The sequence below is a fragment of the Chlamydotis macqueenii genome, chromosome 5 (genome assembly GCF_036417535.1).
Source record: "Chlamydotis macqueenii isolate bChlMac1 chromosome 5, bChlMac1.mat, whole genome shotgun sequence".
Lineage (NCBI taxonomy): Eukaryota > Metazoa > Chordata > Aves > Otidiformes > Otididae > Chlamydotis > Chlamydotis macqueenii.
The window spans coordinates 18,410,976-18,435,103 of NC_141560.1; the positions used below are offsets into that span (position 1 = coordinate 18,410,976).

The 24,128-nt window shown below is 39.6% G+C and overlaps 1 protein-coding gene across 3 annotated transcripts in view; it reads left to right on the forward strand.

Annotated features, from left to right (window-relative positions):
• Positions 1 to 24,128, forward strand: part of CCDC88C (coiled-coil and HOOK domain protein 88C) — a 98,496-nt gene that overhangs the window by 8,046 nt on the left and 66,322 nt on the right. For all 3 annotated transcript variants that reach the window (XM_086748440.1, XM_086748442.1, XM_086748441.1), the window contains exon 3: positions 1,073 to 1,181. In XM_086748440.1, the coding sequence (XP_086604566.1) occupies positions 1,073 to 1,181 (109 nt within the window). The remainder of the gene's footprint in view (positions 1 to 1,072; positions 1,182 to 24,128) is intronic.

Genomic DNA, 24,128 nt, shown 5'->3' on the forward strand with positions numbered 1-24,128 from the left:
TTTGGCAGATATATTTTAAAAATAAATATTGGATCAGTCCCCCTTTCATTTCCTTGTCAACGCCTGAGTTCAATATTTGGCCCTGGAAGAGGTGTGAATGGCTTAATTAACAGCCCAGGCAGAGCTCTGGGAGGCAGGTGTTTGGATTGTGTAGGAGTTGCTGATAAGAGTCTTTATTAGAGGGGAAACACAAGGCTTTGATCTGTGCTATTGGCAGATAAAGGCTCTCAGATTCTTTTTTTTTTTTTTTTTCTTTTTTTTTTTTTTTTTTTCAACGTCTTGGGCATATAGAGAATCTGAAGGTGCACATTCATATTAAATTATTTGCAGCTTTTTTTCCATGTTTTATTTTAGAAATAAAATTGCTTCTGGTACAATTTTTTTCTTCCTTTAAAATCAAACAAAAACTTTAGGCTCTTTCCCTAGAATCTTTTTTCCTATCTTGCTTATATCTCTACCTATGTTTCTACTTTGTTCATATCTTGAAGCCTAGTAGAGCTGGTTTTTGTGACACAGCAGGTGTATGACAGAGATCTAGTTAGATGATGTGGGTGTAATAAAAGTGCAGTACTCCTTTTTCCCTTCACTTTGGTGTATAATACACCTGGGTTTTGCAGTTTGCACACTGATCATTGATCGGGTGTTAACTCTCTCCTCTTGTCGCCAAACTCTGAAGCCAAGGAAGGCATGGTAGTCTTTCCTAGGCTTCCTTTTGTTTGAATAAGATAAACTCCATATTATCAGAGACTGCTTTGATCTAGTGTGCACAAACTAAATATGCTCTTTGCTTCAGGGAAATACAAATAAGGGGAGAAGCTGCCCTGAATTGCTGTGTGGGTTAACCTAAAGTAGGTTACTTTGTGGCATTCAGGAAGATTTCCAAGTTATACATAGGTACAAAGGTAATGAGCTTACTCTATCATGAATTAATGTGTATGTATCCTGTATATATATGCCAGCACATTTAATGGATAAGTTTTAAAGGGTTTTCCTAATGGTGCATTATTGAGATGCTAAGCCTTAGCACCAAGTAAACTAGTAATACTTTATTTTCTTTTCCCTCTTTTAATAGAGATCCTCGACCAACCAACCAACGCGTCAACAAGCATGTGAATAACGACACCTATCTTCGGGTTCAAAACCTCACCATCTTAGTCAGAAACATTAAAACTTACTATCAGGTGAGATTTCTGCTCTCCGCTTCTTGATCTGTGGTGATTGCTGTGGATGTGTCAGCTAGTGCAGGGGCTGGTGGCTCAGAAATAAGCTTGCTACAGGAAATGATGAGGAAATTTTGTTCGTGTAAAAGTACTTTCAGTCATGCTTTCCTTGTGAAATTACAATATGGCTACCTTCTCTATCCCTCATGGCCAGAGGCTGCTTCCCTGCTCCTCTCCTTTTTTTTTTTTTTTTTTTTTTTTTTTTAAAGAAGAACTTGTGCTTGAAGGCTGTGATAGCACATGGAGATACATGTAGTAAAAAGGCTCTTTTGTGTTGGGGTTGTGGGGTGTGTATGTGAAGGGGTTTGCTGAAATTGGAATAATGTCTTTGGGTATAAAATTTGTTTAAAATAAGTAACCTCTTAAAGGGGCTGCTAGCAAATAAGTTGTTATGAAGAAATGTCTTCAGTGCTAGAATACAAACATCAAATTGATATATTTTAGTTAGGAAAAATAAATTTGTGCTTATCTTGAAGGTGGACTTACACTGTGTGTCTGTTCTAAGGTTATAAAGCTGTTGTTTGTTCTGAACTCCTTTTAAGAGACTTCGGTGCAGGAATGACTGCAAATTCTCACAAATAGTGCACTTCTTAGGTGACATCCTTGCACTGATCATCAGTGTTCCTATGCTGTAATAGTGCTCCCCTAAAACCAGGGTCGTGGCAGCTGAGCACTTTTGCAGACTTGGATACATGTTGGATGCTACTGGAAAGCTACAGGAGTGAATTCAGTTACTATAAATACAATTTCTGTGTATGCACAGTTGTGTATATTTAGACACCTTGGTGAGAGAGGTAACTGTTTACTGTTCATTTTAACACATCTTTTGCCAGATTTCAATGTTCTGCAGTATAAACGAGGCTTAAACCACCAAGGACTGTTAAAATGCTCCTCTACATACTTGTCTGAAACATATAATGGATGAAACAGCTGAACTGTAGGAGATGATGTCAGTGTGCTCATCCTGGACACTGTATATTGGCTTTGTCCTCAACATACAGAAGAGATTTAATACTTAACTACGGCCATGCCTTCTGATGCTGTTCTCTTCCAGAGCTTGCCTACTGTTACTCCATGTTATTGGCACTACTCTGCTTCCGGGCTTGTTTAGGGAACCCTAAGAGAGGGAGGGACTTGTGAAAAAGTCAGATGGGGTGTATAACTCATTCATGCAAGTTCTAGTGGCCTGCTAGAAAAATGAAGTGTGTAACTAAGGTTTGAGATATGTGGGAGGGTGTCATGTATTTCTGAAGACAGCTGACCTGTGTCTGGGTTGTTGAGAACTGGAGATGCTGATGCAGTGTGATGTCATTTGTGAAACTTGTGATTTCTAAGGGGAAATTCCATTTGGTCACAACTAGAGGCTGAAGGGTTTTTTGTTTCTCTGTTACCCACTGAACAGTATAAATGTATATGAAGTCTACAAGGAAAAAGGACCATGTTTAAGGACAGGAACAGAACTGGTCTTTCTTCCTCCCTCTTCATTCCCATCCTATTTACAGTCTGAGAGTCTAGTCCTTAAGGTGTTGAAGCTCTAAAGCTTTTTATTCATGCAAATTCTCTCTCTTGGCGCTGATAATCTGGCCTCTTTTAAGAGTACATGAAGAGAGAACAGAATCAGGAAAAAAGTGTGATTCATAATCATGTGATATGTTGCTTGGTGTCTTGTTGACCTAGCTGTTGAGCTGTGTAATCATAATCCAATAAAGCCAGCAACAACTGAAGTAAGTTAAGACACAGAGTTTTCAATGGGAAACAGTAGTTGAGGCTTGCAGTAGCAGGCGTAACAGTGATGTTGCTGTTGTAGTCCAGGAATCAAGTATTATGAATCTTGCTGCCTGAAGACTATATATACTGGATGTAAACAAAGCAGTTGTGAAAGTTGGTCATTCTTTGCATTTGGTCCTGAAAATGTGTAACACAACAAAGATTAAAAACACGTTTTTTGTGATGATACCTTAACTTTATATAAGAAACTTACTTGTCCTTGTCACAATTGCATCATCAGGGCAAATCCAAGGTCTTGATGCTAATCTGAGATTGCCTTTCATGTGATAGTGTGCAGCCTTCAACTCTCTGTAGTCAGAGAGGAGTTAAGGCCATCTATGCTGAAACTGAGCGCTGGGTGTGATTGAGAATGCGTGCAGAGTATAACGTGTCTGTACTGATCTCTGTTAGACATTTGGAAGGTTTCTTGTGTTTTAGGATCTGATATAAGTAGATTTTACTAGTTTTTTCAATATGCAAACAAAGATGCTTTAGAATATATTAAATATTGTTAAGCCTCTTCTCTCCTGAATGTTAGGGTTTTTTATTTTATTTTTTTTTTAAATAGGTTGAAGTTGTGGGCACTATTTGAAGCAGTATTAATACACGAGCTTAAGCTAAAATAAGGATAGTGTCTTACTGACTGAAATCAGATTTGGTTGTAGACTGGAAGTGGGAGGGAAAAGTTTCTGACAAACAATAGGAACACTAATTTACCACTTCCTCAAGAGAAACAAAAGCTCTAAAAATACAATGTTTGCCTTGACGTTTTACATTCCCTTTCACTAAATGGATTCAAGTCAAGTTTATGGCTTAGTTACTGAATTTGGTAGACCACCTCTCCTAGAATGAGGAAAGCGCTGCCTCATGCTTTATTGAAGAACATTGGTAGGTATGAAAGAATACTTGGCCCTCTCTGCACTGGGCAGGAATGATCAAGAATATGACATGAATTCATGGTGCTGTAAAATGTATCTGAGGAAGGTGACATAAGTGGCTACTAAAATTAGCTTCTGATATTCAGAAGCTAGTTGACATTTTGGATCATATAGTTCTCTAGTGTATCTGTGTCTAATATTCAATTTATCATGTATTTGTATGGCTAATCTCTTTGCTAAAGCAAAATTCTTTCAGGCAATATTACTCCAGAAGACAAGGACAGGTCTAATCCAGAAGTGTGAATCCAAGTACTCGCCACAGTATTGAGGCTTTCCTAATGTCTTAAGCTGAGGGTCTGTGCTGGGAATGACTTTGAACAAACCAGGTTGCTGGTAGAATTTGACTTTGAGCCATAAAGATGAGTTTCTATCTGTGCTCCAGCAGGTGTAACTTGGGAGGGTTACATGCAATGGAGAAGCCTTTTTCCAGTTCAAATAACCTCTCGTTTTTAGAAGTTTGCTAACTGAATTTGTTTATTAACAACTTTCTGATGAGTTGCATTCTTGCAAATTTCAGCTGCATAAAACTGGATTGCTGATGGCTACTAGGGAAAACATTGTGTAAAGACTCTTAAAATGGGGGACAACATTGGTTTCTGCAGGTTTTGGTGGTTTTTTTTTTAATTGAGTATGTAATATTTGTTACTGATGGTAGCAGGCAACATCTCTGTATTTCCTGCTGTCTGAGCAGTTGCACCTTTGCAGATCTGTTCCTGGCTTGAGAGGCCCCTCTTTTGAAACCAGGCAAATGACTCATTTTGCTGTGAGATTTCGTGAGCGTTTAAGAGAATCTGTTATTAGTTGCATTTCATAACTGTTAGAGCACTGGTTCACTGAAGAAGCAGCTAGTCATAAAATTTCTGGAATTGGTGCCGTATCTTGGAAAAGGGCTGAGCACAGCAAAATGTGTTCATCGCTTATAGTGGGAGTTTTGTGTCTCTTCTTGCTCTGACTGAATTCAGACATTTGACTGCCTTCAAAATGGTTTTGTAGAGAATAGTTTAGTACAGAGAATTACAGGTTACTGTCTGTAACTGCAGTGAGGATGTTGATTAAAGGGGTTCATAGAAAACTCCTGTTACTGGAGAAGAGATATTCATCCACTTCCAGTGGTGCAGGTGGTGTGCATCCTGCTCAAATGGTGAAGTCTTTACCACATACACAGCTAAGCAGCGTACATGGAACAAAGCGACCTCCGGCTGTTGTCTGGTGCCCTGTGTTGACAAGGCAGTTGGGAAGATTGGTCCTTAAGCCAACACTGGCTAGCTCAGTGCAACACAGATAAAATTAACTTGCTTTTCCTGAGCTCTGTCTTCACTATGAAATGCTTCTACTGTGAGCTCCACCAAGGATTATCTACTGGTCCAATTAAATTGGCTTGAAAGTAGTTCAGGTATAAGTACTGCAAGACTGAATTATGTTTGGCTTCACTAAAATAAGCACTCTTGACCCTTGTTGACAGTTGTTATGGCCTTAATTCCCTGGGGCCTTGTTCTTCTTTTCCAAATGATGATTAATCCCAGCTGTGGCAACTGTCTTCATAGTGCTGTGGCACTACCCCTGTTTCTGGAAGAGTTTGTTGGCAATGTTTAAAAAACAAACAAACAAACCCCCACAACAAAAAAAAAAGGAACAAAAAAGCACTTAAGCTGCAACAACCTCTGCAAGACCTATTGTTGCTGGTTCTGTCACTTCTGATGATGGAAGAAGAAAGGTAGAAAATCTGAGAGGTGTTGGCCTATCCCTTTGCCGTGCTGTAGAGAATATTTAAGTCCTGTAGGTGCTGGTATTTGAAGTGTCCAGGTAAGAGTAGCTACCCTGATGTCTGTGACATTTGGCGAATGTGCTCAAACCTATAAAGTTTTGGAAGAGGCCTAAGGCAGGCTGACAGGGGAAGCTTTGCTGTGCTTCCTCTGCTCATATGTCAGCCCTTGGGTTTAGGGTTTTTTCGAAGGAACTAAAAAAACACTTTGATACCAGTTTATGCAAAACTAAATTTATGAAAGGATATGTCCTGATGTCAGCTAGTTTCCTAACCTTCAAAAATGCCAGTAATCACTTCAACAGTATATACTGCACTCTCAAGCAAAAATTCCTACCATTTACATGAAAAAACTTGAGGTTGATGGAGAGAGGAAGGAAAAAAGAATGTGATCATCCCTTGGCTAGTCCCTTCCTGGGTATTATGGCCGTATCTGGAATATGTGGATAAGAAATGCTGCAGTGTGGTCATGGCTGTATTTTTGTTGCCTGTATTTCCTGTGGCTGTGGCCACTAAATACCTAGCAGATTGCTTAATGTTTTTAAATAGGTTGGAAATATCTCTTAATTTAAAAAGAAATCATACTGAGACAGTTCTGAAACCAGTTGCGACTTTGCGACTTCTGCAGCTTCAGTGAGAAACTCATAAACCTCAGCATTTACATTAAAGTGAGGGTGTGGGGGAGTAAAGATGAAACCACTGACTGAATTTTTAGAGACTGTATCACCACAAATCCTACCCTCTCCACCTAAACTCACTTAGCTGGGCTCAGAGTTAATGGTGTACAAGGATGCTTTGCTTTTAGGGCGTGTTTCTTCAGACCTGTGTCCTCCTTTTACTTGGCTGCTCTATATTTGTGTAAAACAAGTATAAGCAGCGGGGTTTTTATCAGACAAGTTAAAGGGAGTTATCTGCCTGTGAGTCTGGCTGTTGCTGTGAGTGGTTTGGTGCTGGGGCTGAGTAATACTGTGTTTCTGACTTCCAGAAAAGAGAGGCTGTTTTGTGTTCAGGATGGGGCAAAAGCTTTGCTGACCCTCTGCGAGAACCAGATCTTAAAATACCAGTAGCTTCCAGATCAATTAGCAACTCCTGCTTTTCTAGTTGAAGTATTGAGTCAGATTTAGAGCTCTCGACTGAACTGCAAAGAGGAATTCAAACTTTGAGCTCCAGATTTGGGCACAAGTTAGGAACTGGCAACTGTCCTCAAACTATAAATAAAGTTCTGGAAGTAGCAGTGTCCTCTTCTGTGAGTTGAAATCTTTCCCTACTAGGCAGGCCAATTCTAGTGGGCTAATAATCCAGTCCTTAGTAAAGTAAACACCCAAATGCTAGAAATGCACATAAATGTGCAAACCTTGAAGTCAAAAAGTGTTTCTCTGTTCAGAGGGAGAGAGTTCATACCCCAATGACCTGCTGAATTAGGTGATAAAATTAAACATTTGGGTTTTTTTGCTAGCCTTTTCCATTTGGTGTGTTAAACTACAGTACACCTGGGTAACTGCTTTCCCTTGATTCCTGTTACCTGGAAATCTTAATTTAGCAGCTTGGCTTAAGGGGGCTCTTTCCTCATCTTGAGTTTTAAATTCCAAGATTATTAATTGAGAATGTTGGCTTTCTCGAGGAAGATACCAGAAGCTTCAACACGTAAGCTCTCCTAATTTAAATACTTGGCTGATCTCAGGTACACTTAAGAGTATGTTCTCTCTCTTTTTTCTACAGTTGAGCAGGCTATATGCATAGAATCTCAGTCGTTTCTACATTGGGAATTGTGTTGTTACATCTACAAAAGGTAGCGTACAGGTTCTCATGGCCTTATGTTGCAGCTGCATGTAGAAACAACAGTGAGTAGCAGCTGAAGCTGTCTGTATCTTAGTCTTTTTTCATGAGCATACAATAAATTACTATGACAAATAGATTAATACTAAGGTACTATTGCGGAGACGCTCTGTGTTTCAGTAAGGCGATGGGCTAGAACTTGGGAGAGACTGCCTCTCTGCCACAGGCACGAGCTAGAATAGGACCTTATTCGCTCTGTATTTGTTTCTACTCCTATTCTTCATTTGACTTCTCTAGTTTAAACTTGCTACAGGCACAGACTGTCTATATGTATTTAGTCAGTACTTAGCTTAATGAGGCCTTCTTGGTTCTGCAGTGACAAAAATGTTTTGAGTTAAGCTTTTTATTCTGCCTGGTCATAAGACATGAAGGTTTCATGGAAGACGTTCAGTTATTGCAGCAGTGGCTACAGTGCAAGGGAACGGCTGACCTTGGCACAGACGTTCTGGGAAATGCTGAACTAGCGACATTAGTCTCTGATACAGTCCTTCACCTGAAAATAGTGGTACTGCTCTGCTGTAAGTGAAACGAACATAAGAACAATCACAAAGATCACCATCTTCTTGTATAGGTCCTGTTATCAGCATTTCAGTGAGAAAGAGGCTGAGACAGGTGACTCATCACTACCAGCCAGACTGTCTGATGCTTTTTTTTCATGAGAATTGTCTTATGCATTTCCAGAAGAATTAGACAAAACAAACATTTCTGTCCCAGAGTTGAAATAAGTTCCTGTGGAGGTCAGTTTGAAAAGTGTTCCCAGGTTGGTGAGAGCTACTGTTTCAGGTGGCTAGTAGCATGCTGTTGGACACCTGATTGAGATTACTGACTGTGGTTCTAGGATGTGTTTCAGCTGATATATTGAATTATATCCAGAAGTCTGATGGAGGATGGAGCTTAGAGACATATTATTTTTTTTTTTCTCCCTGAGGCTCCACATGCATTTTAATACAGAATGAAATAGTGACCTCAAACAGATGGAAGAGAATAAGTTGGCTTTTAAACTACTTTATTGCCTGCAATTTCCTGGAGCTAGAATATGGGAAAGGGCAGGATAGGCTGGCATGTGTCTGTGTAGTTCTGTCTTTGTTTTGCTTAATAAGCTAGAGGGGGTGTGAATTTGTGCAGACAAATGAGGAAACTGAGCCAAGAAAAGAGACCAGCAGTGTCCTAAAATATGGAGGCAAGTGGAAGTGACCTGTAAAAATTTTACAATATGGAAAAGCTGTTTGGTTCCCACACAGCAGTATTTGCTTAACCTCTGACATGTTAATTGAAAACAATTCTTAGGATGTCTGAATTACAGAATGCATCCACTATGTCCTTTATATGGCTTAAAAAGGGGTAATGTAAGAGTTTGTGTGTCCTTTTTCAATTAAAACCAAGGCTTAATATTAATCTCCTAGACTGCTGCTGCGATTACCAGTGCTAAAGCCACAGGGTATTTCCGTTCTCTACTACATATATATTTTTGGATATTAGGTTTAAGATGTAAGTCACTGTTCAGACAGTCACTAGCCAGCCATGTTCAGTCCTACTGCCTAAATTTTAGGTCCCCTTTTTGTCAACTGAAATTTTGTGAAGGAGTTTTGTAGAGCCTGTGAATTTCAGGTAAGTTAGAAAATAGCCTGCATACCACTTGTAGATGAAAATAGCTTTGAGATTTATTTTTACTAAAAGATTGTAATAAATAAAAATTAAAGATTTGCTTTATTGCTTATGTTTCTGTAATTAATTCCATGTCATTTAGTCTTTTTCATTAAAAGTCTTTAAAGAGACAAGAAGATGAATTCCACAAATTTATAAAGTATGATTGTGAAACAAACACCCTAATTGCATACCAGTTCCCAAAGCAAATAATTTCTGCTTTTTAATGACAAATAGCAAATGAAAGTGATTTATATTCTTACTTTGTTTGCATGTTCTGTCTGTGAAGATGTTTAATCCAGTGTGGCTTTTACTGAGGATACTGTCACATGTTTTATTGTGGCACACTTGATTCAGCCTGCAGTCTTGCTTTTACACAACTCTGACTCTGAGTTAAGGTTTGGTGTCAAGGCTTGTTCCTGTCAGTTCCAGTGACATCTGTGACCCTGTAGTGTGGAGTGAGCAAAGGTGTCTCTTTGTGCCTCTGACTCAGCTGGCCTAGGCTTTCTGCTCCAACAGTGTTGTAATTAGCTTTTTTACAAAGGTCTGTAGTGATCTCTCACCTTTCTGTACATTGCTTTTTTTTTTTTTAATGACTTATTAGACCTGTAAGCAATTCTTCCGCAGTGTATTTTCATCTGAGACTGGTATTTGAGAAATCTTTTAAAGTGGTGCTTATCTGTAATTTTGAAGGAGTGATTATCAGTTCAGAAATGCGTGGGAGATCTTGAATAGAGCATTATATCCAAATGCTGAGTTGTATTTACTTACTGAAAGCAAAATGTGGTTTGCATTGTAAAGAACTGCTTGAGCTTATGTTGACCTCCAGTACTTTTTGGCAAAGATGAATGCACTTGGGCTGAGAAACAGGCACGGAGGTTGTGGAGTTGCCTACTGTGGTTAAGAACGATGGGATTTACCCTTCCAAGTGGGTGTCTGGACTCGAGGAAGCAACAGACCTGGGGACAGGAGTAAGTTTCAGTGTACTAGTTTCTTTGCTGAAGGCAAACCACAGGAAAGGGTGGGTTTTTTTACTCTGCACGGTGTATGGACTTTATGCCAGCACAAATTAGAGAAGGCACCTGCTCATGAATGCACAGAAATTGAAATGCTGTCACTCACTGATGCATATATACGTCTCCCATTTGCAAAAATGTTGGTTTTTTTTTTTTAAAAAAGTGAACTCTAAAGAGCAAATAAAGCAGCAAATTAATGTCTGTACGCACTGTACTTGAAGTAAGCAGAATGATTTTTTAAATAGATGTTTAGATGAGCTGTTTGAATATAAGCTGTGTGTGAGCTGATGCCTCTCCTGTTTCCCATTATAATTAAGAGATGGAGCTGAAGGGGAGTTAAGTGTTTAATTTCTGCTAGGTCCTCATATGGCCAGTAAAAGTAGCCAAATAAAAATCTGCTCAGCAGACTGAAATGTCCCCTGTGGAGCTGTCACTGTCTGTTCTCTTTCATAATTGGCATTATTAAAAGCCTTTAGATGTTTGTTTAATTTGTTTTTTAGACTTAGAATTACATCATTGGTGCCTGTTAGGTGACAGTGATAGACATCCCCTCCTTTGAGGGGTAGTAGGAAAGACTTGTGGTCTTTGCAGAAAGAAAAAATAAGATATTAATTCCATTTAAATGTCTTCCTGTCCTGTGAAAATTATTTAGTGGCTTAGTAATACTTAACATTTTTAAACTTTTAAACTACGATAGGTGGTGTTTCTGCTCTAGAAAAAGTCACCTTTATTTACCTGATGTTAAAGAACTGATTTCAAAAACATCTAAGTTGTTTGCTATAAGGTTGAGAAGCAAAAGAAGAAAGATAATTCCCTGTGGCACTTTAAAAAGTTGTGTGGTTTTTTTTTTTTTGTTTGTTTGTGGGTTGTTTTTTTTTTTTTTTTTTTAAAGAGGTGATCCCATCTGTAATATATCCACTGGAAAGTTATTTGTAAGGGAGTGCAGCATCCATTTGTATCGCAGAAAGACCTGTTTGGTGCACAGTGTCTGTTTGAAGAAAAGGGGAGGGTGGTACTGAGGTTAATGCCTGGTTTATTTTGGAGCAGCTGTGTTGCAGTAAAGCTAAGTGGCTGGAGTCCCATAGGAGGCATAAGCATTTACTGCTAGAAATTGTAAGGAGGTCAATTTCTTCTTAAGTTTTGATATTAAATGCAGTATTACTGCTCATTTGTCAGGATGTAGATTCCAAAGAAACAGAATCAGTCCTGATAAGCAGTTACTTTAAAAGTAAAGCTTGCTTCACTTCTTTTGTTGGGGGGCGGGCAGGGGGGGTTGAGGTGGATTTTTTTATTGTTGTTGTTTTTAAAAAAAAAAAACCCAAATTTTCTAATTTGGCTAGTTACTTTGTTTGAGTTACTTGGAGTGTCTCAAGACTGTTTAGTTACTTCAAAGCAGAACTACAATTTAATTACGATGTTAGTAGTAGTTATTTAATGTAATGTCTTAAGGTCACTTCTTCAATTTTGATCTTTCAGAAAGGAGGAAAAAAAAAACCAACCCAACAACCAAACCGAACAAAAAACTCCCTGTGTGTTCTGTGTTTTCCTGAGTATGAAATAGCTATGTGTTAGTATTGAAGGCTTTGTCTTTGTTTTCAAGGTTTGTGGCAAATGCTTATCTGAACAGCGTGTGGATGTCTTTACGGTTTTACATGCAGAAGGAGTGAGCCTGTAGTAGAGGACCACAAAAGCCGCCATTATTAGAAGCCTTGCTTACACTTCAGTGTTCTGGCACTTAATCTAGCTCCCAGCTTCCAGTCATGCAGAAGAAACTAAACCAGAGTGCTCTGTTTTAATTCTCAAACTCGGTTGAGCTGTCCCACGTTTCTTCCAGTATGCATTTCCTTTGTAGCCTGAGCCAAAATCTTGATTGGTGATGTGATTTTGATCTCCTTTTTCACTTAGCCCTTTCCCTTCATAAATTACTGTGTCCAAATGCTATGCAATTGATGGATTTAAACTTCAAATCATTTGTTATTGCTTGAAGACTTGTCTGTATGAGATGCAGCCCCTTGTTTCTTGATGCTTTAGCATCTCTTAACTTGCAATTGCATTTTCTTTGTATGACATAGGATCTGATTTGAAGTGGCACTTTCTTGGACTGACTTGATGCAACTCGAGATGCTGAGCATCTTGCATGGCAAGGTCTTTAAGCAGTTTTGCTTTGATACCCTTGGGTATTGTGAAACCAGACCTATCTGCCAGCTCATGGTTTATTTTGGCTCTTCTCCTTGACAGCATATAGCAACCTTTACCAATGTCAAGATATTTATCACACTTTATCAGTACTTAGAGATTTTGCAGTGTTTTGGCAACTGGTTAATATCTGCAGAAGGGCTCATCCTGACTTGCCTTCCCAGTCTTGAGTTTAGCAGGACACCTAGTTTTGGAAGCTTTGAATGCTCTACCCAGCCTGCTGGTGAGAGATGCACTCGGATGAGAGAGCTGAGTTGATATGACAATGTAAAAAGCAGTTGTTTTTTAACAGTCTGAACTGCTCTACTCTTCCAGCACACAGACTCTGCAGTCAGGCCTCTACTGCGAAGAGGCCAGTTTTATAAATGGGTGCAGTCAGTCATTCATTTATAAAGGACAGATAATCTGAAGTTTCTTTTCAGTTTGCTTATAAAGAAGTAGAAATACATTTGTAACCAATGACTTAACCTCTTGAGACTCTAAAGGGAAGCCCTTAAGTATTGAATACATTAAAAAAAAAAACAAACAAACACCACCACCAAACAAACCCAAACCAGACCACCTTGATCTTGCTGACACTCATGCAAGTCTCTCCCATTGCACTGCATTAACCTTAATTCCTCAAAATCTTTTGTAAGTCAAGAAAGTTAATAGTGAAGAGTAATTTTTTTTTTTTAGTTGCCTAAATGCTGCAGAATGATGCTTAGAATACAAACAAGTTCCTGATTTGTTCAGCTTTCTGTAACAGGTAGCATACAACTCCCAACTTAAAAATTTAGCATAGATTGGTGTCTTGGTGCTTCTACAACCATATTTAATATGCAGAAGAGATGACAAGCAGATGCATTCAGCACATTTGTTTTAAATAAGCTTTTTGTATGACAGTTTTTAATGTACCTCTGTTGCATCACGAAACTGGAGGCTATAGCTTACTGGTTGTGTGTGTCATACTTTTGCATAGGTGAATCTGAGATTCTAAAGCACCTATCTGTCCAGCAAACCAAAGAATATTGTAAGATTGTCAGGTTATCTCTGGATTCAAGCCATTGTAGTTTGATTTTTTTGTTGTTGTTGGGGTTTTTTTTTGTGTGTATATTCTGTTGTGTATGTGTAACTGCTAGAGAGGTACTGCTCAAAGATACATCTGTGTAAGCAGAGAAGAGGCTGGGAAATACTCAATCCTTGTGTTTTTCATCCCCAAACAAACCCGTAAGTAAAGAAAAAAAAAAAACAACACAGGTATCAAAAAATTGCATCAAAGACTACTTTTTCGAACTGTATGTCTCGTTGCAGTTTTTTCTTTCTTTTATGAGTAAATGCACTGTGCGGGTATATGCTGGGACCTTACAGTTGCTTCTCTGTCTCCTGGTGCCAGTGATGGTGAGTGGTTGACTATCACAGTATTTGTTAGCATAACCATTGCTTTTCTTTGCTGGGATGATAAGGAGTGGTTTCTGCCTAGTGTGGTACCAACAAATTGCCAAAGGGACAAGTGTACAAGTCTGGAGATACCTGGAACCCGTTTCTCACCATGGAGGTTTGTTGTACTGTCAAGTTAGTCTGAGAGTTATAATGAAGTGCACTTGAGTGTAAAAGGGGGGAGCTGAAACAGAAAAAAGGTACTGATAAATACTCATACCAGTCAGTTCAGACATAAAACATTTTCAAGGTGTTTAATGCAACAGTTTCATATTTCAAACATTAGTTTGATTCTACAGTACCAAAAAATAGATAGGAATAAATGCTACAGATTTTTAAACTTTTTCATTCTCTGTGATAATTTCATCTATGGTCTTAGTCCACTTTCAACTAGGACCTTTTTTTTAAAAAAAAAAAAAAAAAAAACAAAAAGAAAAACCACCCCTCCTTCTTCCCCCTTCTTACCATCCCAGCCACCAGTGAAATATGTAATTTGGCCTGAAACGTTGTTAGGGGCAATTGTGAGAAAAGCGGAAGAAAATAACTAATTTTACGAAATAAGAAGAGTGATATCAAAGCACATCTATGTGTCTTACATGAAATAGGTTGAGAATACGAAATAAATTAAATAGAACGGTTGTAAGAGGAATAAACTGTGAATGCCCTGACCCCAGAATACCCGCACTCTAGGCGTTAATAGATTTACTTGCGAGAAGGGGGAAATCTGAGATGTGGTCTCATTTGCGGGGTTCATGGCAGTTATTGGACCAACAACTTGGAAATTTCTGCTTTGTTACTGGGTAGATTTGTTGGTATTGACAGTGACTTTGACTTACCTAAAGCCTGAATGTGTGTGAACAGAAACGTGCAAATTTCCAAATCTTGCAGCACAAGTCTTCCGTCGGATGAGAGCTGGGTTCCAAGAAGTGTTTTTCCTCCATCTGTCTGGTATGCAGCGACTGTGGTGGGCATAAAGTGCTTCCAAGTCAGTTCACACTGTGTAGGACATACGACGTGAGGCAACAGAGAATCTACCTTCAGGAGCAGTGGCCCCCTCCTCAGATACAGTAAACTCAGTCTGAAAGTGTTCCTTTGTGAATGCTTACGCCCATACTCCCTGAAGAGACCAGAGCTTTGCTGAGGAGTGTTTGCTGTCTATTCTAGAGTCTTGGTGTTTTGCAATACAAAAGGAAGCTCCCGTTCAATAGACTTTACTATGCACTTAATGGCTTGAATTCCTACAGTTAATAGGGCCATCCACAGTGACGGAAGTTTTTTTTGTGTTTTTTTTTTTTTTTTTTTTCCCCCTTAGGTGTGGCAGCTGAGAACTGCAGTCGTGGTCAGCTGCTTCACCAGGGCAGCTCCTCCCCACATACACTAGCATAATAAGCCTCAAAGTTTATCTTGCTTAACATGTACTGGCAGTGTTTAGCTGGCTGCTGTAAGACATGTCATTTAATTACTCTATATATGCAAAGAAGTGTTCAAATGCAATGCTGGAATTACAGTGCAGTGCTTTTTGCTGAGTGCCCTGAAAAGTCTACTAGAAGGACATTCTTTGCTCCTCCTGCTAGTCTTAAACTTGGAAAGGATGTGAAAGATTTTTATACTCTGTGGTGCAGATCTCAAGGCCTCAGGGAAGTTGTGTGTTCATAAAAAGGCAGAATTTGGCTCTTAAAATTAACTTGAGATCTGCTCACTGCACTTACTGTTGCGAGGACAGGGAGAGAGAGTGGTTTTTGTGTCCGTTTAAGCACTCACAGTTGTTTTTTTTTTATTCATAATCCGCTCCGTGTTATATAGACCCTTCTGAGTTCCACATCTTTGGCACACACTGCTGCTGTATCAAAGAGAAATTATGAATGGAGTGAACTAGTTTCCTGGCACTTTGGAGGCCATCAAAGTTTGTGCTTAACAGAACAACCGTGCTGACTAATGTAATAATACAATATTAAATACACAGCAGCCAAAAGGAATTTTTTTTGCAGGGACAAACCTTTATTTGTTTATTTTTAAGTATATCAGCTAAACAATTATTAAACAGATAAAAATTACATTTTAAAAAATTACTGTCCTTATAAGCAACCAGCTAGGAGAAGGTAGAGTTTAACTACTACCTCTCACCTTTTCTGATGACAAGTCATTAATTTTCTTTTGATATTCAGAGCAAGTCTGTTCCAGTTCCCAAGACATATGCTGTATGCCCTCGAGGGGGAAAGCAGTTAAGAATTACAAGGAGTATTATGCTTCATAGAAATAAGCAACCTGCTGAAGTAATAACCTGCTATGTGCTCATAAGTCTCTCTATATGAATTGGAGCTTTAAAGTGGTGACTGATATACAAGGAATATGTCAACCTTGAGATTAACAAGACAGCTGCACTTGAGAGAGGAGAAATACATTTATTTTCATGTTCTGTGACACTGACCTTCATGCATGAAGATTCAGACTTGAGTAACCGCTTAAACTGTTGCCCCAGTCCTTGAGGTAATGTGGCTCTTCTGCTGAGCCAGGGCAGGGTACAGGTTTAGCTGAGCATACTTCATTACACTGTAGCTCTAATAGCGCAAAGTCTCATTTCCTGGCTGTATTCACTGCCTGAGATTTCTTGTTGAGGCTTCTTCCGTTGTAGAAACAGTCCATTTAAACAAGTTTTGCTTTCTAAATATCTTAGATAACTGTTCTCTGTAACAATTTCTCTAGCTTTCTCTCAGTTGGATTAGTAATCCTTATGAAATGGTTCTTATGATCTTTTAATACCCTGTAGTATAGGAGCACCTCCCGCTGTGGAGTAGTGTCTCATTCTTTGCCACTGGATTTCATCCAGACTAGTTTGGGAAGAGCTTGGGAATGCAGTAATCTGCTTTGAAGATTTGCTGTGGATCTGTGTTTCATGCCTCTCTGGACCCAGGAATTCAAACACTGTCTTCTGCATTAACCGCTGGACTGCCCTTTCCCTCAGTTAATTGTATACATGTGAAGAAGAGCACATTTCATGAGGCAGATGCATTGAAAACACACATCAAAGTATATATATTTAACATTTAATTACAAATTTACCTAGTGGGAAAAAAATAATTTAAAAAAAATCTGAGTATTATGGGTTCAGAATTTAAAGTTCATGTTGTTTGGTTGCTGAATCTTAAAAAAAAAAAAAGTTCCATAAGATCTTCAAAGAGAAGGTAAAGAGTTTACACATTAGCTCTAACTGAAGTATTTTTAATCCATAATGAGGAGTGGTGTGTTACAAAGCAGTGGAAAGCACTTTGCATTGTGCATTCATAAAGAGGCACTCATTAAAAATGCATTCTTAGTCACCACCTGTTATTTGTTTAATATGATGGGTGCTTTACTGCAGTGTTTTATTATTTTTGTCATCCTTCTTTTCCAAAGTGCATTGTTCATCACTTTGAACCATATGGGCAGAAATGTATTCTAAACATCTGATTTCTGTACTGGCCATTCCCTGAGGAAAGACTCTAATGTTCGTGTTCATGACCAACCAGCGAAGCCTTTTGTGTTATCTTTTCATGAAGATTTCTTACTTTCTCCATACCAAAGATGCAATTAGGAGAGTCACAGCTGTGATGCTGCAAGAAAACAACAAGGAGGCTGCACTTGATTAGGCAGCAAAGGCCTCTTTGCTCAAATTCATGAATAAAAACAATGTTTTGGGAACAGGGGAGAGTTTTCTGTAGATCCCATGTCTTCCACAAACCCTGCTTTTTTTTCCACATGGCTTGCAGCTGACAGTAGGCGCGTGCAGGGGTGCATGTGGAGTGAAGTGTGTGCTGACCTGGCTGCTGCCTGGTGTGGTAGCCCTTGATCTTCCCCTGCTGGGAGAGATACCCAAGGGTCTGCCCTTTCAGAATTTCACAGAAGCTTGTCAAAGTTTGATTCCTCTGGCCCCTTCTCATAAAAATCAGGATGAAAAATGCCTGTTGAGTTACTTTAATTCCCTTTCCTTGGCTGCTCGAAATCTTCCCCAGTGTACAAGTGTAGCTGGGAATAAAGAGCCTGATAAAGCGTGCTGCAGCGCTGCATTTCAACACTGGCGTTTTTTACTGTGGGTATCACCTCTGCTCCAGAGACACAATGTTTGCATTGTGCTGTCTCCCCTTTCTATTCCATGATTATAGCGTGTCCAATAACACTTGCGTGAGTTGTACACACTGAGTGATGTACGTGTGTAGGGTACTACAATACATTTTCTCTTTAATGGGGGGCAAGGCAGTGAATAGCTGACAAAGTATCCTTTTCTTTCAGTGTGTTGTGAAACCTTTTGTTTAACTGGGACGGTGGGCAGGTTCGATTCTCATTCTTCTGCCTGATGCCTGTATCAAAAACCTGCTGTACAACCTGGTGTACTCAGCAGTCTGCTCACAGGAGGCCCTGAGTTTGAAACAGCAGGAGTTTTGCAGCTTGGAGCTGAATGGTGTTGGCAGAGCTGTTTGAAGAAGTTTGCTTAGCTCCTGCCCACCTTGTGCTGAGGCAATTTCAAAGGGACTGTTGCCTCTACCTCCTGAGAATGACTTTCAGTCAAAATTCACAAGGAATCATGTATCTACTAATCTGAAAGGCAGCAAATGCTCTTTATTTTCAATTTCAGTTGTGCCTGTTCTTATGTTGCCACTTAGAAAGCGACATCATTGATGGCAGATTAGCTCAGGGGAAATTCTGGTTTTTATTACTGTGTGTGTTAATGTTCAGTAGTAAATTTTGGAGACCTAACAGATCTGCATATTTGCATTGTCAGTGGAAATTGCTTAGCTTGGAGATTCGAACTTAAATGTGTGATTTTAGCACCCTGTTTACCATATGTCTTAATGTTGTGGAGATACAACATGGGCTTATGCTGAGATTTGGGGGAATGTTGCATTTAGGTAGTGCTACTGAGGTGGCAGAGCATCTAAACTTTTGTTCAAGTACTGCATTGTAACTGCTAGGTTTTCTCTGATTATTTTCTCCAGATAGTAAGCATTTTTTCTCTCTTCAAAATTAGTGGGGGCTGCGTGTTTTCTGAGCACTGAGAAGTAAGACCATTAGTTCAGATGTCCAGCTTCAAAACACAAGATATTTCTGTAGGCCTGGAGAGCACATATTATTTTTCTGTGGAATGTCTTTTGGTTAGTGACTGCACTAATTCCCATAGAGCTCCGGTTTCTGATCCGTTGTTCATCACCTTAGCCAATTTGTGATGCTTTCAGAAAAAAAACAGGTTTGTCAAAGTAACTCAATGCCTTGACCAAAGTATGTTTAAACAGTGATGCAGAGCAATTTTAGTAAGTTATGTGAAAAGCTGTGTATAAACCTGAACAAAAGAGTCCTTACTCCAGGATTTAACACCATTAACATTTTGGAGTTTCCAGTGGACCTAGAATTGCTCCTTTCCCTGTTGTGCAGCTGGATTTCCTTGCCAAGGTTTTGTGCTTCACTGAGGTGAAAGGTGTAAACACTCTCCCTGCTGATCAAGTATTGTGCTACCTTTCTGTAATTGTAGCGTCCCTTAAAAATTTCATCTGAGGCTCCTTCTAGGAGTCAGACTTCTTCTGGACCACGATGGAGGTTTGGCATGCTTTGGATGCTGCTAGGCTTAGAGCTGCTGCTCAGTAGTTGCAACAACACTATAAAATTTAGCATAATCTGTGTCTTTTCAAATTCTAATAATCTTTATTTTTACAGGGCATACAGCCCAAATGTGCTAGACTGGAGGAGGTGTTGCTGCTCTCTGCAGCCTGAGGCTTGAATCGCTCTTGCCTGGAGCAGTCTTTCTGGGGATTTACCCTCCCTTCCTCTGCTTCCAGCTAGCTGAGAGGCCAGCCCGTCACGGTTGCTCTGCTGTTGTTTTGTGATCTGGTTGGTTAGGGAGTGCAAGTCACTTGATAAGTCATATTAAGTTTCCCTCAATTGTGTTGCTTAAATAGTAAACCTGAGCTCTGCTGATGTAGGTAAGGAATAGGATCTACATGTGAGGCAGCTTGGAAATTGCTTAGAAACATATATGCTTGCCACCTTCATATGCCATTAAAGGACACTGAAGATCAAGATGTATAATTGAAAAACAACACTAGTAATGCAAAAGATTTTTGGTAGTGTGCATAGTTCTGTTTTTTTTTTTTCTGCCTGTAGCTAGAGCAGCTGCCTGTGTTTGGCAGCTCTTGCTGATTTTGAAATTTTTGTGACCATTTTTAAGCTTTTCCTCAGTAAATATAAGGTCTTGAAAGTCACTTTTTCTTTCCGTTATAGGTGAGGCTTTTGTATGAGCACACGAGAGATGAGATTTGCTTTCAGGAAAACACTAAACATCACGGCTTAAGAGGAAATTGTATTTTGTTGACATAGAAAATCCAGTGGTCAGAAGCCTTAAAACTGGCATAGCGGAGGTATTAGAAATTAATCTTTCCTGAATGTTAGTAATAACATAATGACACAGCTTACTTCTGTTTCTGTGACATACGGCATAAAGAAAAGATCTTCTAGGATGCAACTCTTCACATTTTTTTTTTTTCTTACAATATCATGGGTATTCCCAGGGTGTTGTATGCATTAGGTGTACCGTGACTGCTGGCGAGTACTGATGAAGAAAAGAATAAAATGGGGAGAGAGAGTCGTCTTTAAAAATGCACATCAATTATTTAACCGGGTTTTCTACATCAGAAGCTCACCATTGCTGCTTAACTCTGCCTAAGCTATCTGCTAGGACTGTCATGAAAGATAACTTAATTTAAGATCTGTGGTATGAGGCTGATGGGGGAGGAAGAAGGGTAAAGCTCTGCTGAGTTAATTAATGTTAACAGTTATGAGTTATCTGCAAGATTCACAGTAGATTACACAGACTGTATTGAGCAGGGTTAATCAGTCGTTTCAGGTACTTAAAGGAGCACTGTTAAGGACTGGCAAGACTGAAAATTCTTCTTGAGAGAGTGTTTGCATGTGGAAGTATGAATATGTATGTGGATGCATAGGCTGGATTACCATTGATAAGTAAATGTTGCCTAGCAGCTACCACACAGGGACACTGACTGTTTCCTGTTCTGTGTATGGGTGAAGTTGTAGCAGCTGTTGGAAGTTACTTTTTCCTTTCTTTTTGCCATAACTCTTCTTTCTTCTTGAATATGAAATATTTCCCCTGCTGCGCAGTTGCAACAGTAAGGAGATCTGTGCAAACTGTGATACTAACTGCTACTTGAATTGCGGTCTCATTGTGGCTTGGTGGGTTTTCACCATTGATTTTTAATGGCACATATGTGAAATGCACATATGTGAAACAGAACATGGAAGATGACTGGATTTTCTAAGTGTGTAGAGGATGAATCTGTCACAAGGGAGGACCTAATGATTGCAGATAGAAAATTTTAATGTGCCGCAGCACCTTGTATTGGGGTTTTCCATACTTGTTCAGAATGCTTGTTTTCACTTTCTCTTTTTTTTTTTTTTTTAAGGATGTGTTGGAGCAACTCATTTTTTTTGTGTAATTTCTCAAACTCAGAATAACTTGAAGAACTGAATTTTCTTGACCCTGAAAGACTAACCTTTAATTTTATCAAGTACACAAACTGTCACACTTTTTCTTTATTACTTTTGCAGACTTTTCAATGTTGTATGTTTAAGAAACCAGCTTGTTGCTTTGTGGTGTGGGGTAAAACTCCTAAAGCTCTCACTGCTGAGCATGGGACCCTAAGTGCTTGAACATGGGACAGTTTTATGTATAGCAAATCTAATGGGGTTTCCAGAAGGATTTTGCTTGTCCCATGTTTGAGCAGCTATAGTAATTCCAGGGTAATAGTGGGGAGAAGTAGCAAAAACATGTGGAAGTATATATATATTTTTATATATATACACACACACACACACATATATTTATATAACGGTGTGTGTATGTATGTATCCATATCTTCTAGAGCATAGTGTCTCTGTTACTATGTGATGCCCAAAAGGCAGGGGCAACAAGTGAACTTAGCTGAGATGGGGATGGCACAGGGTGGGACCTGAGCCCCCAGTATCATGGGGCTGAGGATGTTCTTGGGCTGCCACCGGTACCTTCTTGGACCTTATTGCCTTGAGTGGCTGGTGAGGGCTAAAAGTGGCTGTTCAGGACTTAAGCATCGTGAAGCACCATCTCTTTTTGTCATGGTAGCTCTGAGCTGGCAGTTTACAAAGGGATCGGATGCTAGTGAAAGGTCTCCTTAGGGTGGGCTGAGGAGGAGGCTCCTCTGTCACCACCTCAGTGGCAACAAGTTTAGAAAACCAGGGAGGCTGTTCCTGGCGACCTGACCTGATGATTGTGGGTTATGCCTGACTCAGCTTTGCCAAGGTGCAAATTATCGGCAGTAAACTCTGTGAATAGTCAAGTGTCAACTCCAGATGACTGTCTCCTCTCTGTAGGTAACTGTTCCCTCCTCTGAGGGGGATGCAATAACTCTGCAGATAGAAAGGCTGTTTGCTATTGAAAACAAATGAGCATAGAAAATTCAGAAAGGGAATGATGAGAGACCCAGAGGCTATTTTGAGGGCATGGCCCCCATTTCCTCTCCCTGCCCTCTCAGATTTTATTCACTATTGATTTTAGGCGCTGCTAGTTTCCTTGGTGTCTCTCTCTTTTTTCTCTTTTCTTTTTTTTTTTCCCTCCTATAACTGTAGCACAGAGAAAAAACACTTATATTTGTGTATGGAAGAACCATCTGGTCTGACTTGAAGCCTCTCCCTTTAATCACCTTAAGTAAAAATTTGCAGACTGTTGCTACAGTGGCAAATCTCCTGGCCAGTGACTGTCTGGGTGTTTGTTGAACTTGTGGATATTAGGTAATTAGATCATAGAATCATAGAAAGGTTTGGGTTGGAAGGGATCCTCAAGGGTCATCTAGTCCAACCCCCCTGCAAGGAGCAGGGATATCTCCGATGAGATCAGGTTGCTCAGAGCCCTGTCCAACCTGGCCTTGAATATTTCCAGGTGGTGTTCCAGATGATACCAGTAATGCAGCGATACGTTGAGGTAATGATGTTGGATATAAATTTTACTTCAAAGTAATTGGAAAGCTCATAACATTAACCTGCAATGATACACCTTAAAGTTTTCTAGGAGTATTTGACAGGGGCATGCCTGAACTGTGGGACTCTCTACGTTACTGGTATTGGAGTTTTTAGTGCCCCTGGTAAGTGGTTGGTAACAGGAGTTTGTCTGCAAGGGAGAGCTCTCAGTGATGAGAAGGTCAGGTTGTTGCAGGAGATGAATGAGAAAGCAGCTGACATAATCAGATGAGTAGCATATATGAGCGCCTCTGTTTTTAGTTTAACCTACAGACATTATCAAGAAAACTCTTCCTTCCCTGTATTTCCCTAACCACTTCATTTGTCCCATAGCATCTTACTGTCTAATCCGGCATCCTTGCAGAGTGGGGTAGCTTGTCCCTGTACCGTCTCTGTCTTCCCTTCAGACCAGCTGAAATCCTCCCTCTTCTATAAATCCAGCATGGATTTTTGCATAGTTGTCTGCAGATGCCGCAAGGGCCTCTCTCTTGCCCATGCTGCTGTCCTCTGTTGAAGTTAGACAGTAAACCAATGGTGTAGTGACTGTAGGCTTTCTGAAACATTATTTTGTTGTTCAGTACTAGGTTGTCTATAAGCTGTCCAAGCACAGGAAGGTTTAGGCTTGCTGGAAACTCATGGTTAAAAGTCTTCAAATAAGCTTTTGGAAATTAATCAGTTAAATTTAAACTTAACTGATTTTTTTTTTTTTTTCTCCTTCACATTTATATACATGGAGAGTAGAATGAGTGCTAACAGACCAGTTGTTCAATTCTCTCTCTGGGGTTTCTCAAGTGCTATCACAACCCTTTTTTTTTTCACTGGGAGAAAAAATTGTCTGGGGATTACCATTTTTCATTAGTTAGACTGAAAGATTTTCATGCATTTCAAAGCAAGCGATGTTAACCAATAGCCTACATGTTTTTTCCCATAAAATCCCAGTTGGTCATCACTGCCTGAATGCTGTCCATGTATTTACTGTTTCTCAGTTTCTAGGTGTCTTTTTTTTTTTTTTTATTTTTCCAGGACCGTCCATTCAAGCTTCTAAAAATTGCTTACCAATGTAACGTGAATTAAATCTTGTTTATTCAAGAAGTCTTATCCTGGAAAGACTGAGCACGTTTGTGCTTGTTTCTAACCAATTAACTACCCTGTATTTGAGCAGCTCTGAGGATGTTTGGACGTAGTGAAGGCGAGGCATGGCACCTTTGGCTAACAATGAGACATACTTTTCTCTGTGAGCTGACCCCATGGCAATCAAGAGGGCTGCTGAGGCAGTAGAATGTTACTCAGCATTAATAAGAGT